This window comes from Solanum dulcamara, chromosome 4 (assembly GCF_947179165.1).
Source record: "Solanum dulcamara chromosome 4, daSolDulc1.2, whole genome shotgun sequence".
NCBI lineage: Eukaryota > Viridiplantae > Streptophyta > Magnoliopsida > Solanales > Solanaceae > Solanum > Solanum dulcamara.
Genome location: NC_077240.1, coordinates 20,222,998 through 20,237,172, shown reverse-complemented (window position 1 = coordinate 20,237,172; position 14,175 = coordinate 20,222,998). Strand labels below are relative to the sequence as shown.

The 14,175-nt window shown below is 33.3% G+C and overlaps 2 protein-coding genes across 2 annotated transcripts; one reads left to right on the top strand and one right to left on the bottom strand.

Annotated features, from left to right (window-relative positions):
* Nucleotides 1-207: 207 nt before the first annotated feature.
* On the bottom strand, nucleotides 208-7,153 carry LOC129886855 (phosphoribosylaminoimidazole-succinocarboxamide synthase, chloroplastic). The gene is made up of 12 exons (XM_055961736.1): nucleotides 6,704-7,153; nucleotides 5,332-5,433; nucleotides 5,073-5,202; nucleotides 3,695-3,787; nucleotides 3,497-3,585; nucleotides 3,010-3,090; nucleotides 1,469-1,558; nucleotides 1,294-1,383; nucleotides 901-951; nucleotides 767-813; nucleotides 536-593; nucleotides 208-468 (listed from the first exon to the last, which is right to left on the bottom strand). The coding sequence occupies exons 1-12, from the start codon at nucleotides 6,995-6,997 to the stop codon at nucleotides 409-411; spliced, it is 1,185 nt and encodes a 394-aa protein (XP_055817711.1). The 5' UTR covers nucleotides 6,998-7,153; the 3' UTR covers nucleotides 208-408.
* A 2,460-nt stretch (nucleotides 7,154-9,613) lies between these two features.
* LOC129886854 (serine/threonine-protein kinase PEPKR2-like) lies at nucleotides 9,614-13,255 on the top strand. The gene is made up of 3 exons (XM_055961735.1): nucleotides 9,614-10,707; nucleotides 11,963-12,259; nucleotides 12,591-13,255. The coding sequence occupies exons 1-3, from the start codon at nucleotides 9,930-9,932 to the stop codon at nucleotides 12,947-12,949; spliced, it is 1,434 nt and encodes a 477-aa protein (XP_055817710.1). The 5' UTR covers nucleotides 9,614-9,929; the 3' UTR covers nucleotides 12,950-13,255.
* Nucleotides 13,256-14,175: the final 920 nt, after the last annotated feature.

Genomic DNA, 14,175 nt, shown 5'->3' with positions numbered 1-14,175 from the left:
ATGTAGAATGTATTAAAATACTTTTTAATTTTATGATCTTAAACATGCTGTGTGAAAAATTAAAATTAAAGAAAAATAAAACAAAAAAAAGAGCCATTCTTTTTTTAAGGATTTTAATGAGAAATTTGTAGGCTCCTCTGTTAGGTGAGAGAAGTCAAAGTGAGATATGTAAACGCACGTAATCAAAGAGTAGGACAACTCCACAAGTTGTAGACAAAACTAGTCACTTTATGGTCCGCCAGCTTATTTGGGGTTGATACATAATTGGTTTACATGTGTCACATAGCATTACAACATTGACCAACTTCCTTAATGTCAAGCTTAAAATACAATTCTTCATAGATTACTGCATGAAATACTTATTACGCCTCATAAAACTTATGCAAAATGCTCTCCTGTTTGATGTTATTACTGCAATGATGATAAAGCCTGTAAAACATTTCTCGAGATGCGATCATGGACTGGCTCCTGCATGAAGAACAAGTTTCAGTAACTGTTGTAGTCATCCAATAATGATTTGCCTACATAACTTTACCTTTGTCCCAGGCATCTCAAATCTTGAATTTGTTATTGTCTCGAATAGAAAAATATATCTGTTTAATGAAGTGGAAAATCAGCACTAATAATGGAAACAGTGAATAATGACAATCGTAGGCAACTTTGATACAAGTAGATCCAATCAAGTGAAGTTTCAAGGTGTTGTTAGTTAAAGAAGAGTGGAGGCTTTGCCTCCACAGTGATAACATGGGAAGATATGAACACATACCGCCAAGCTAATTCAGAAACAAGTTCTTCTGGAGCGTCAGGCAAGACCTAAGCAGGAAAATCGATTTTTCAATTAGTGCAGTTTCAAAAACAAGTTATCTGAATACCAAGGAAATGAACAGAAAGACGGATTACCTCATCCTCATATGGGTTGCAATGACTTCTGAACCACAACCTCAAGAATTCCTAGGCAAATATTAGTTGTAGTAAGTGTCAGCATATCGCATGAGACGACATATTAAATATTATATAATCTAAGATAACAGGAAATATCAGAAGAAAATAATTGTTTTCTACTTTCTTAATCCAGTTGAGATTAATGCTTGAGCATGCTTCTAAGGGATACAGATTAAGTTTCATATAATGGAAGAAACCTTGCAGGAGACGACATATTAAAAACTATATAATCTAAGATAACCGGAAATATCAGAAGAAAATAATTGTTTTCTACTTTCTTAATCCAGTAGAGATTAATGCTTGAGCATGCGTCTAAGGGATACAGATTAAGTTTCATATAATGGAAGAGACCTTGTCGATATTTTCAGGCTCAAGACCATTCTGAAAGCGCTCCTGGTAAGAATGTGCAATCCAGTATCTACTTGAGTCAGGTGTATGCACCTAAAAGTTGGAAGCAGAAGATGGCGTCTTCAGTGAGAAAAAGTAGAATCATTGTCAAAGAGAAACAAGGCTACCTAAAGCTTACCTCATCAATCAAATAGATTTGACCATCAGGTCCCTTTCCAAATTCATATTTGGTGTCCACCAATATCAGACCATGATCCAATGCTACACGCTGCACTATAAAAGTTAGTGAATACAAGTGCATAGAAAGTTTGATTTATGCCAATAATAGTTCAAATGCACTCTGCAGCTAACACAGAGCATACATCAAAAACTCTAGCTATTAGTTCTTTTAAAAGATTTGAGACACAGAACAGGTATTTTTGCCTACCATGGAGACAGCATTAGCCCGACAAATCTTTTGAAGTTCTAATGTTTATAAGAATAATATTTCAAAATAAGATTGAAATATAAAACTTACAGAAATTCATTAAAATTTGTATAAAGTTCAAAAGCAATATATGTACGAGAATTGATATAACTATCTAGGCATAATAATAATGGACATAATATAATCTGACTCACCAAATTCTTAACTATAAAGCAACAACATATTATATAAAATTAAGGTTACATACTTGAAGAAAAACAGCTAGGATGACAGTGTGTATGGGCATTCTTGGGACGTAGGAGATGGATAGCCTGAGTAAAGCATTCATGTACCACATGCTCCACCTATCGAGGTGCTAACCCATGAAACCTCACTATCTCATAGTCTCCCCAGGATACTTGGAAGCTATCTCGTGGGGCGGATAATAACTTTACGTTTAAAACATTGACCATTAGTCCATTACTAGTACTTCCACACCAAAGTGTAAAACCTTCAAGAGTCATTTCTGAATTGCTGAGATAGGTGTGATGACAGTTGATAAAACAGGCACAAAATACAGAAATTTTCTACAGCAAGCAACAATTCCAGCAACTACTCATTGAAGACATGATTAATACATGGAAGCTCAATTTGAAAATATGAACACCATGCATTTCCGAGGAAGGATTGGAAATTACTTCACCTCTTGACTACAAGTCTACAACTCACACATGTAGGAAAAAGATCTGAGAACTGGAAGGAAATGTAGAGACTAACAGAAGGAAATTTTCACCAATAAATTGCTATAACTGACAACAAGGACTCATCAAAGCCGATGTGGCCTCTACATCTAAGCTCAAGTTTGCTATTAGTAGAAGTGTCGACACATAACTAATTACAGGTGTAGCATCATTTCAGACTTTAAATAACTAATTAAATTCATCATTTGAGATCCTAAGCAATGTCAATTATGGGGCATGCTACTTTTTTGGTCAATACAGAATGGAAAACCTCTCTTGACTTCTCAATTCCAAGATTGTATCAAGGGAAGTTAACTAAGACGGACAAGGAAGAAAAGACTTGTGTATCCATAATCATCAACATATTGCACAGCACTAACTAAAGCAATTTGCTAAAAAACATCATGAAGAACTAGAAACCAAGAAACAACAATGATATTGAAGTGAGAGTAGGGCATTCTTCGTTCAGACAGCAGATTTGAGTTGAAGAGACCGACATTAATAGCTATAGAAGAAAGGCCTGACAAGAATCCCACTACAAAAACAGATAAAACAGAATACAAGACTGTTTACCTGGCCAAACTCAAATAAGCTCATTGCCCTCCGACTCACTTCATCATAATCAGCTTGAGTCATAAGACCGCGTTGAACTATCTGCAGTTATTTATTGCAGATTAGCTTCATACTCATCTCAAATCAACATTGATTCAATACTACAATATATATCAATAGACCCAGGCTTTGGCATGCAAATACTCGAAAAGTTAGAAATTCCGACTCTAATACCAGGAAGTGGACCAAGGTCAACCAAATCATAAATTGTAACAAAAAACATCAAATTAACAAGATGCAAAACATAAAGACCGCAATGTAACCTTCCAAGAATGGGACCAGTTAGCATCCTTAGCCACTTCTTCATATTTCACGTAACTATATCTTACACTTATTTCGCATCAACATGTAAGAAATTAGCCTATTCAGTTATAGAACAGCAAATAGAAAGAATAGATAGACTGCTAGGTAAGTAAGAAGAAAAAAAAAAAGAAGAAAAAATACAAACCTCATCTGGTGTTACAGGAACATCATGATCTGCTGCTTTAGTTGTCGGAGTGAGTATATTTTCTCTAAGCTTTTGATTTTTCACCAAACCTGTCCAAAAAAATCATAGTTACTATAAGAACAAAGTCAAGAAAAAAGAAGAAGAGAAAGACAAAGGCTAAATAAAAACGGTTGCATTCAAGCATTATACAAACCACACCATCAGGAAGACTGTTGCCGCAATAATTGCGAACCCCTTTATTGTAGACTGTCCAGAGTGATGTATCAGTGCTTCCAGTAACATATCCTCGTACTAGAAAAAAGAAGATATCGTTAATATCTTAAATAATGGCTTTATTGATGTATAATAACAAAATACTCACCAACAAATATAATTTAAAATGAGAAGTGGATGCAAGAATGACCTAGTAGGTTCATAAGAAAAGCTTTTAGAAGTAGTAATAATTATAATAATTGCATTAAAAGACACTTGAAAACTTAGAAGCAAAAAAATCAACCACTTATTAGGAGGTTTTCAGCTTGCACCCTTCAGAATGACGCCTATGATGAATTTCAATTGCATAATTACGAAGACTTGCAATTGATTTAGCTACCTTCTTCCCCAAAAAGAGAGTGGGATTATTAAAGATGGTTCAAAGTGACATCATCGCAAAGACTTACCTTTAAAGGGTCCTCTTCCTCCCAAAAAGAGAAGGGAAACGCTGAGGATGCTATGATAGCTATAGTAGTGGCTCATATTTGTGCCAGAGCGATAGTCAAACACTTAGCTAGTGTCCCTCAGCATTTCCCTCTCAGTTAGAAGTCATATGATAGTCCACAATTTATGCTATTTACGCTATGTTGAATTTTCTCTTCTTTTTTTTTTTTGGGGGGGGGGGGGACAATTTCAAATATATACAATAAACTAATTAGTTTACAACAAACATAGTCATGTTTTATTTACAAAAGAAATAGCCAAAATCATAGAAAATATACAGTGATTATACAATATAGCTTGCCAAAAGTCATAGAAAGTATCCACTGACTATACAATATAGATTACTTATACATGAGTTATATACTGAATATACATTATGATACACTCTATACATTTGTGTATACATGAATATACACCAAATATACATGAATTATACTGAATGGCCATTTTTTTGGTAATTAAAATGACCGAATGGCCATCTACTGTAATTATCCCTTCTTTTTTGAATCGGAGTTATCTTTTTTATTTATTTTCTCCCTCCCTCTTTTGGTTGGGTGGGGTGGAGAGGATCAGCAACCATAAAAAAAATTGATTGGTTAACCATATTCAACTTGTAAAGCTGTTAAAGGAGAATTTTGACTGAACATATAAGCCCCATAGACCAAGAAGAGCCACAGATTAAGAAAAACATACAGCTAACTTCCATTGTTACTAAATATGCAGCTGCAGAACATATAACCGAAACTGACAATTCGCCTAACTTAAGAAATTACCTCACTATACATGTATATAAGAACCTAACCAAACATATAGCTCACTATACATCGGTCAAAAAGTGAAACAATTCTGAAGATAATACCACAACAAAGTAGAAACTCACCAACAAATTCAACAGGGAAAACCGAACACTTCCTTACAATAGTAACATTTCTATCAGGTACCGATACCACTGCATTAGGAGTAATATGTTGAGTCTTATTAAACCACCATAAACTTGTCTCATTTAGCACCTGCATAACCACAGTTCAACTAGGTTAAAGCTTGAAGACAAGGATCATGTTATATTTATCAAAAATTGAATACTATCAATGTATTCTTTGTATAAGTTTCCTTTTACTGGGAATAATAAACAACTTTACCTGGCCTTTAAAGGGGATGGAAGCAAGAATTCTGTCAAATGCACTTTGCCTATCTGTTGTCACCATTACAAGATAATCTCCTCCATCGTATATATCTCTGACCTTCAAAACACATGAAATTTGTCATATGCGCATTCAGAAATAAGCCATCCAGCAGGAATACTTTATTTACAACAGAAAAAATATTGTGGAAGTGAAAAATAAAAATGAGCAGCATGGTAACAAGTTAATATTACACAGAAGAAGAAGAGGAGGAAGTGGCACTTCCATGATTCAGATTTCATCCAACAGATGAAGAGCTAATAGGGTTTTATCTAAGGAGGAAAGTTGAGAAAAGGCCTATCAATATTGAACTCATTAAACAGATTGATATCTACAAATATGAACCTTGGGATTTTCCGAGTATGTATCTATCTATCTACTTGAATCTCTCTTATATATATCTACTAAATATCTCTCTAACATTTTTTTTTATGCATTTATGCTTGTACTGAGCCGAGGGTCTCCAGGAAACAGCCGTCCTACCTTGTTAGGAGTAAGGTCTGCGTACATTCTACCCTCCCCAGACCCCATGTTGTGGGATTTCACTGGGTTGTTGTTGTTGTTGTTGTTGTTGTGTTTTGAATTATCAATTAAACAGCTTAGTAGATTCTAAATAAATTATTCACGAACACAGAATTTTGACCAAAACCATGGAGTTCAGCTGTAACTAAAACTCTATGCGCTCCAGCCTGTAACTAAAACTCGATGCGCTCCAGAGCGCACTCTACGCACATGTTTCTCTTTTGATGTGCTTACAATTTTGGTGCAGAGTCGAGCAACATGAGAGAAAAGGAATGGTACTTTTTTTGCAAAAGAGGGAGAAAATACAGGAACAGTATTAGACCAAACAGGGTGTCTGGATTGCATTGGCTTGAAGAAGTCATTGGTTTATTATCGAGGGAGTGCTGGAAAAGGCACAAAAACTGATTGGATGATGCACAAGTTTCGACTTCCTGTTGAAAATGACAAATCCACTATAAACACATTGAAGCTAAAAGCATTGCTCAAGAAGCTGCATGATAAATTTTCGATATGGTTTATTTACAAGATAATCCCTCCATCATATTTGTAAAAAATGCATATAAATTTTCGATAAAGTTGTCAACTTTCCATTCAGAAAATTAAAATTCCTTCATCAAATCTATGCATTTAAGCTTTTCGACATAGTCCAAGCATCCCACGTATTTATCTTAACCGAAACACAAAAAATAAATTGTAAACCACATTATTGTTCATACAAATCTCAGCCCATCTGCCCCAAATTTGTTCCAACACAACCAGCAACGAAAAAACTAAAAGGGAAAAAAATACAAGTTTTATCTTGAATTACCTTGCCTCTGATTTTGGATTTGAGTTCAGGTACAGTTACATCAAGATGGGTTTCAGATAGGCAATTAGATATTGAACTTTTGATAGTGCTCATAACTTCTTCTTTGTGGTCATTGTTGGTTAAGGCTACATGGGGTAGTGGATTTTGCTGCTGGCTTGACATAGTGATTAATGGGTATTTCTTCAATTTGGTTATCTTTGGTGATGATGTTTTTGAGAAGGAAAAGATTGGTGGGTTGATAGATTGAAGCCTTCTATTTGGGGTTTTACAAGGGTTTAAGGCTGGCAAAGCCATTGTTTTTCTCCTCTTTCTCCTTTCTGGGTTTTGAGTTGTCTATAAGAAAGAAGAAAATCAAAGACGACCATTGAATTTAAAAGGAATCAACTTTTTTTATTTCTTTTTTTTTTTTCATCTCGATTCCATATCAATATTGAAACTCAATTATTTCGAATTCAAGCGGTATAAGTGCCTAGCAACTATTTTGGGTTCGAGCCGTATGAGGCTCTATTTGAGAGAAATAGGTTTGTGGAACACTTGATTTAGAGATCATTAGTTAAAAAAAAAAAAAAAAAAGGAAATATTAAAAGCAAAAGTAATTACTACTTTGAAAAATGTCCTCTTTTTATATTATTTTTTAAAATATACAGTACTTAAAGTTATGTATTATATAGACCTACTAATATTTTTTTATGTAATTTTTAAATATATAAAAAAAAATTAAAAATTTATACCCAAATTTATAAAATATTTTTTAAAAAAATACTTCCATATTATTCCCTCACCATATTTACCAACTCCTTTCAGCCATAATCAGTATTTTCCAACAAGAAAGATATTTTTGACAACTATCATTATCTCCTTCATTACCATCAAAACTCAACACAGTATATTTATCTAAATATATTCATCAAGAAAAATAAAACAAGCAAATTAGTTTTTTTATTATATATAGATTTATTGAAATAGAATTATAAAAAAAAAAAAAATCGATGAATGTGTGTGTCATAACATAAGAAAAACATTGAAAAATGTATTTATTTTTTCAATTTTTAACCATTAAAAATATTAAGACTCGAATTGTGAAATTAAATTATATATTTGCCTAATTATAAAGCTAATCATTTGATTAGGCAACACACATGTAGTTTTTCTCAAGAAAATAAAAAGTATAATACCTTCGGGATACATAATTAGTTATGTTTAAAAGGCATGTAAAAAAAATATTGTGTTAAACGAGATCTTTTTATAGGCCTTATTGAACAAGTTTTTTTATTCCGTCTCAAGTCTTCAAAGATGACAAAGTAGTGATGCATAAGCCAGACATATTATTAGAACCAATTTTTTATTCAATTTCAAATTAAATACTTGTTATAATTTGCATATCGTGTGTATTTATTTTAAATGCAACGTATCAAAAAATTTGATGAGAAAACACATATGCATGAAAATAAGTTCATCTTTATCAATATGAGTTGTAATGGGATGATTGAGATTCCTACTCTCTTGATTTGAGGTCTGTATTCGAACTTTTAAGAATGAAAATAATCCTGTAATTGGAAGTGACACCTCAAAAAATGAGTCTTTCAATATACAAATTCAAATTTAATTGAAGTGTGACTCTTATCCTAAGGTAGAATATCACAGTTAGCTTCGATCCATTTTAAAAACTTTACGGTTATTGTTTATGTCATAACAAATGAAGAGATACAAAAGATATCAAATACATACCATAATCAACAACACAGATAAAAAAATTGGTACAAATACTACACTAAACTTAAAATTAATGACCTGAAGTTCTGGTATAGCAATTTGAACTTCAACAAATATGAAAATTAAATACTATTTGAAATCATTGATGTGAAGTTTGAATGTGGCAATTTAAACTAGCTATTACACGTTTTCTTAAAAATGTTATCATATTTTATAAATTTGATTAAAAGTCCTCTATATGCAAAAATCCGATCAACATGAATCAAATAAGGGGTCACAACGTATCCTGCTAATATGAACAAATATTTCCTCCTTTTTTATTTTGCTTTTTGAAAAAAGAAAAAATGTGAAAAGCAATGTATTTTTTATTTGAAAAATATTAAGTTTTTCATAACTTGAAATAATTCATGTCAAAATCTTACTTTGTATATTTAGGATTTTAGTTATATTTGGATTCATCATTGAAATTTATGGTAACCTACTAGTTGATAGATTATTTCAAAGTTTATCTATTGAATCAAATTGACAAACATATCATAATCTAATCAATTGCACTTAGACATACTACAAAAAATGATATGACTTTTTCACCTAAAACTATTTTTAAAAACATTTTTGTATTCATTTCCTAATCTACATTTTCTTCTATGTTAGGTTCTAGATGGTTATTCCCCTTTTCCATTTTTGAAAATTTGGTATATGAATAATTATTTTCCCTTTTCCTGTGAGCTTTTTTCTCCATTACTCTTTTTTTCTTTACTCTATTGGCTATGTCTTTATCAAATTACAAAAATATAATTAAAATTAAATAAGATAACTTTTATAATTTGCTTTTATATTAAAAATAATAGTACAATATAACGATAGAAAATGAGAACTTTTAATTCCAATAATACTATTATCAACATCTAGCTACTAATTTTGTGATTATTTAGTTAATCTATAGAAATACTCTATACGCTTAAGAAAAAAATCAAATTATTTAAATTAGATGTATTACATTAAACATGGGTTCCTAGTTTATTCCTAAACTTTAAAGCTTTTCGCAAATGTATTAAATGAAATTTCTTAAATTTGAATTACAACTTTTTATATATTAAAATATTCTTAAAATAATTATGATGTTTTGACTCCTATTTCTTGTAGGATAGGAAGTATTAAACTATTAATACGCTCTTATAAATAGATATTTTTTTTCTCATCTCTTTGTAAACACTCTCTAGAACCCCTTTCACTTCGCAAACCTAAATCAATTTGATCTCAATGCAAATTTGTTTTGCTTCTGCTTAAGTTTAAAATTTCTGGAAGATTCTCACCCGTTGTTATACCTATTCATCCCTCAAGTTTTTTTCTCATTTTTTGGGGCTATTTTTTCATCTTTCTGTCGTACGAGGTTCGTTTCTTGAATTCTGTGTTTTTTTCATTTGAAAGATTTTCAGTGTCACTGTTTAGGTGATACGTGAATTGGGTTTAGATTAGTTTTGGATAATTTGGGGTACACTGTGATTAATTGATGAAGAACAAGAGAAAAGGATGTGAAATTTTGTGCCCTAAACAGAGAGAGATGTGGAATTCGACTCGTGATTCGGGATCTTCGATATCGAATTTGAAAACCCATTTTTCGTTAGAGGAATGTTCTAGAAGGTTGAAGAAAAGGTGTAAGGAAGATGATGATGATGATGGGTTGTGTTGTGAGGTTACTGTTGGGTCTTGTAGAAGTAGAAATAGGCTTGCTGCAACTGCCCCGCCGAGTGGGAGTTCTTCGATTAGTCTGTGTGGGAGAGGTCTTAAGAGAAAGATAGGATGTATAGATGCAGCTACTCAAATGGGTAGGAAGAATAAGATTGAAAATGATTATGAGATGGGGGAAGCTTTAGGGAAAGGTAAATTTGGGTCTGTTTTTTTGTGTAGGAGTAAGGTTACTGGTGTTGAATTTGCTTGCAAGACATTGCCTAAAGGGGAAGAGACAGTTCATAAGGAAGTAGAGATAATGCAACACTTATCGGGGCACCCGGGTGTGGTGACATTGCATTCGGTGTATGAGGATGCGGAAAGTTTTCATTTGGTGATGGAGTTGTGTTCTGGTGGGAGGTTGATTGACGAGATGAACAAGGAGGGAAGGTATTCAGAGCATAAGTCTGCTAATATATTTAAGGATTTGATGTTGGTGATTCAATATTGCCATGATATGGGAGTTGTACATAGGGATATTAAGCCTGAGAATATCCTTCTAACTGCTTCTGGGAAGATAAAGCTTGCAGATTTCGGCTTGGCTATGAGGATTGCCAGTGGTAAACATTTGCATTGGAACCCGATTATATATGTCACACTTGATTGTTTTTCTAGATAAAGAAAAATACATTTAATAAAATGTTACACTTGTTTTTTTTTTGTTGTTACTTATTGCACCATCATGTTTACCAGGTGTTGGAAGTTTGCTTCATTTTTATGGGACCTTTTGCTGGTATAGTCTTAGTAGCAATGCTTCTTCCTAGCATTTGGTTTCATATCTTTTCCAACTGCTATTCGTTTCTAATAGTGTATGTTCTACCTTTTTTAATTACAAGTTCTGTGGTTGGTCTAATCTAGGCTTGACTACTACTGGAGTGGGTAGACATCACAAGGCATGAGGAGTATCTTGGAACTTATTTTCTCAAAAGACAATATAACATATGTAGGATTTAACGTACAGGGAGTATCCTAAAAAGGAAAAAGAAACTTCGATAGGAGTAATTTCACTAACAAAATCGAACAGTGATATAATCCAGCTTCAACAAGACACAAAGTCCAAGTAAACCAGAAAAAGGAGGGAATACAATTTCAGAGCCGCAAGAACCAAGCTATGCAGGACAGAGGTGGTGTCATGGAGTTAGGAATAGGGAGGGGATATTTGGGGGGGGGGGGGGAGGGAGTAAGGGAAACAAAAATTTCTCTCTTTTCCTTTTTTGTAGTGAACCCACTCAAGTTATATGGGCTATAGACGTTGAGTAAATTACCCCACATCAGCAAATAATTGAAAGTCGAAATGATAGAAGTCTAACTTCCTAAAGAGTACTTCCTCGGGAAAAAGAACTGTAAGGGAGAATACTCCATGGAGAAATGCATACACTTCTCAGGATTTTTGCCTGGCCCCATAGGTAGATGGTAATTTGGTAGAACCTACCTTCAAGGAACACCTCAAGTAAACTTTCTAAATCTATGATCGTGAATGTAGTTTACTAGTCATCATTTAATTGAGTTTCCTCTCTATGCATGATGCTTTTGAGCAATTCATAAAGTTACTTGCCAATTGACTGTTGAATTCTCCTAGTTGATTCCCATAATGTACATGGAACAACCCAAAGTACATCTGAAATAATGTTAAAATGTGGCATATTCTCTTGCTTTAGTATAAAAATGTTTTGGTTTCTTTTCCTTTTATTTTATTTTATTTGGTCTTTTCTGAAGGATGAGGAATTATATGTTACTCAGCAAAGTATAGGGCCAGATATGTTCATCTTAACTCTACTTTCCACCTTGTTTATGGAAGTAACTTCTATAATGCAGGTCAGAGTTTAAGTGGTTTGGCTGGAAGTCCTGCGTACGTGGCCCCTGAAGTTCTTATAGGGGAATATGGTCAAAAAGCAGATATTTGGAGTGCTGGTGTTCTTTTACATGCTCTACTGGTTGGTGTCCTTCCATTTCAAGGGGACACTTTGGACGCTCTTTTTGAGGCAATTAAAAGCATGGAACTTGATTTTCACTCTGAAAAATGGCAATCTGTATCTAAACCTGCACGGGATCTTCTTGAGCGGATTCTCACAAGGGATGTTGCTGCAAGGATTACTGCTGAAGAAGTTTTAAGTAAGCATTTTACTTTGTTTGTAACTGACTGATTTCTTTGCTAGTTGCTTCAATAAGTAGGTAACTGGGCTGACAATTTTTGATTCGTATTTCGTTTTGATCATACATGATTTTCACTATGGAGAACAATCTGAATAATGAAAGCCATTGACATATTGACAATTTCTGTTACTTTGCACTGGTTTGCACACAGACGAACCCACCTTTATTTATTTATTAATTTTTTTTGTCGTTCTTTTGCTTAGTTAATTTTTTCCTGATCTGCTTTACCAAATAATTATGAACATTTGTTTATTTTATTTTCAAATTACTGATTAAAGATGTATTTCAGGCCATCCATGGATGCTGTTCTACACAGAGCGCACTTTGAAGACAGTGTCCGTCAGGTTGAAGTCAAAGCATTTCTCTGGAACACCAAGCCAAATACCAGCCATTACCTCTAGACTAGAATCAGATGGAAAGAAGAGATGCAGTAAATCTCTCAATGGGGAAACTAAAGATTTAAGGTGTGAAAGTTTGAACAGAGAATCTGAAGAATCCGAGGAGTCTGGTTTAGTTGATGTGCTTGCAGCAGCGATATTGCATTGCAGGATATCTGAACCAAAACGAAGCAGATTGTGTGTCAACAATAGTCCAATAAGGGAACAATGTTCGTCTAACGTGAATTCTAACCTTTGCAAGGCTTTCTGATTACATCCATAATTCATGTACAGGTGTCTTGAGATTATAGTGCTGATGCCTCCCTTTTCTTAGAGGAGACTGATTAATTATAAGTTACCAGCGTGCAATTTCCGATTGTACAAAGAAACTTGGATCAGATTAACTCGAATAACACCATCATTATTGGATTTGAAAGGTCTGCCACTGTTGACACATTCATTTACCTGACAGTGGATACACTGGTTTCTGTACAAAACATGTAAATAGTTGATGGCAGCATAGGATGACTCTTGTGATTACTATACAATGAGAAACTAACCTGTTTGATATCTCTTATTATTTGTTTCTCTTGAACTTTGTGACTTCCTCATCTGTAATTGAATGTTTCTCTTATTATTTGTTTCTCTTGAGGCACTGGTATCAGTTACTTGTACACATGCTGTACTTTACTCAGTAGCTACTTGTTGCAATGTATTATACTGATGATGTCAAAGTCCTATTCATATGGTTAATCAGACCAATTATTATCTCCATAAAGTTATATACCAAGCTGCATCTGCGGAATCCCGAAAATCTCTTCACAAGATACTGTACCATAGATAGGAGAAAGACCCTTGCTCAAATTATGAATCCTGAACTTCTTCGTGGAATCAATGCACAAATGACTTTCTTCTTCAAATTAGATCCCTTCCATCAGTCTTATCTACCTTGCTTGATTGGTCGAGTTCTATCAGTCAACTATAGGATACTGACCAATTACATGTTATTTTGAACTAAAACTGAACGAGTTTTTTTTAAAAAAACATGGATTAAATAGTTTGTCTTTGGTATAGAAAGCCGGCATCAAAATAACAAAGACATTCCATTTGATGTAACAATTATCATACCTCAAATTTAAGACCCTCTTTGGATGGACTTATATTAAGCAATTTATAAGCTGAAAATAGTTTATAAGTCGAAAAAAATAAGTTGCGTCCTAAAGTCTTAAAATAAGTTCATTCAAACAAATTCAATTATTTATTGAGGGTTTATTTTAAGTATAAAATTATTTTAAATTAGTCATTCAAACACTTAAAAAAACTGAAAACAGCTTATAAGTAACTTATAAGTCAATCCAAACGGACTCTAAATTAGTTAGACTAAGCTTATATTGAATCATTAATGTGTAGGATATTCTTCATTACAATCTTAAAAAATTGTCTTTACTTTTTCACAGCTATTCAAGATGATTAACTCATAAGTTCAACTAATTAATA

Coding starts and splice junctions, on each gene's coding strand:
- LOC129886855 (XM_055961736.1), bottom strand. CDS start 6,997: ATGGCTTTGCCAGCCTTAAACCCTTGTAAAACCCCAAATAGAAGGCTT. Junction 3,091..3,496: donor TTCCTGTAACACCAGATGAG/GTTTGTATTTTT, acceptor AAATAACTGCAG/ATAGTTCAACGCGGTCTTAT. Junction 952..1,293: donor AGCCTGAAAATATCGACAAG/GTCTCTTCCATT, acceptor ATATTTGCCTAG/GAATTCTTGAGGTTGTGGTT.
- LOC129886854 (XM_055961735.1), top strand. CDS start 9,930: ATGAAGAACAAGAGAAAAGGATGTGAAATTTTGTGCCCTAAACAGAGA. Junction 10,708..11,962: donor GGCTATGAGGATTGCCAGTG/GTAAACATTTGC, acceptor TCTATAATGCAG/GTCAGAGTTTAAGTGGTTTG. Junction 12,260..12,590: donor TACTGCTGAAGAAGTTTTAA/GTAAGCATTTTA, acceptor GATGTATTTCAG/GCCATCCATGGATGCTGTTC.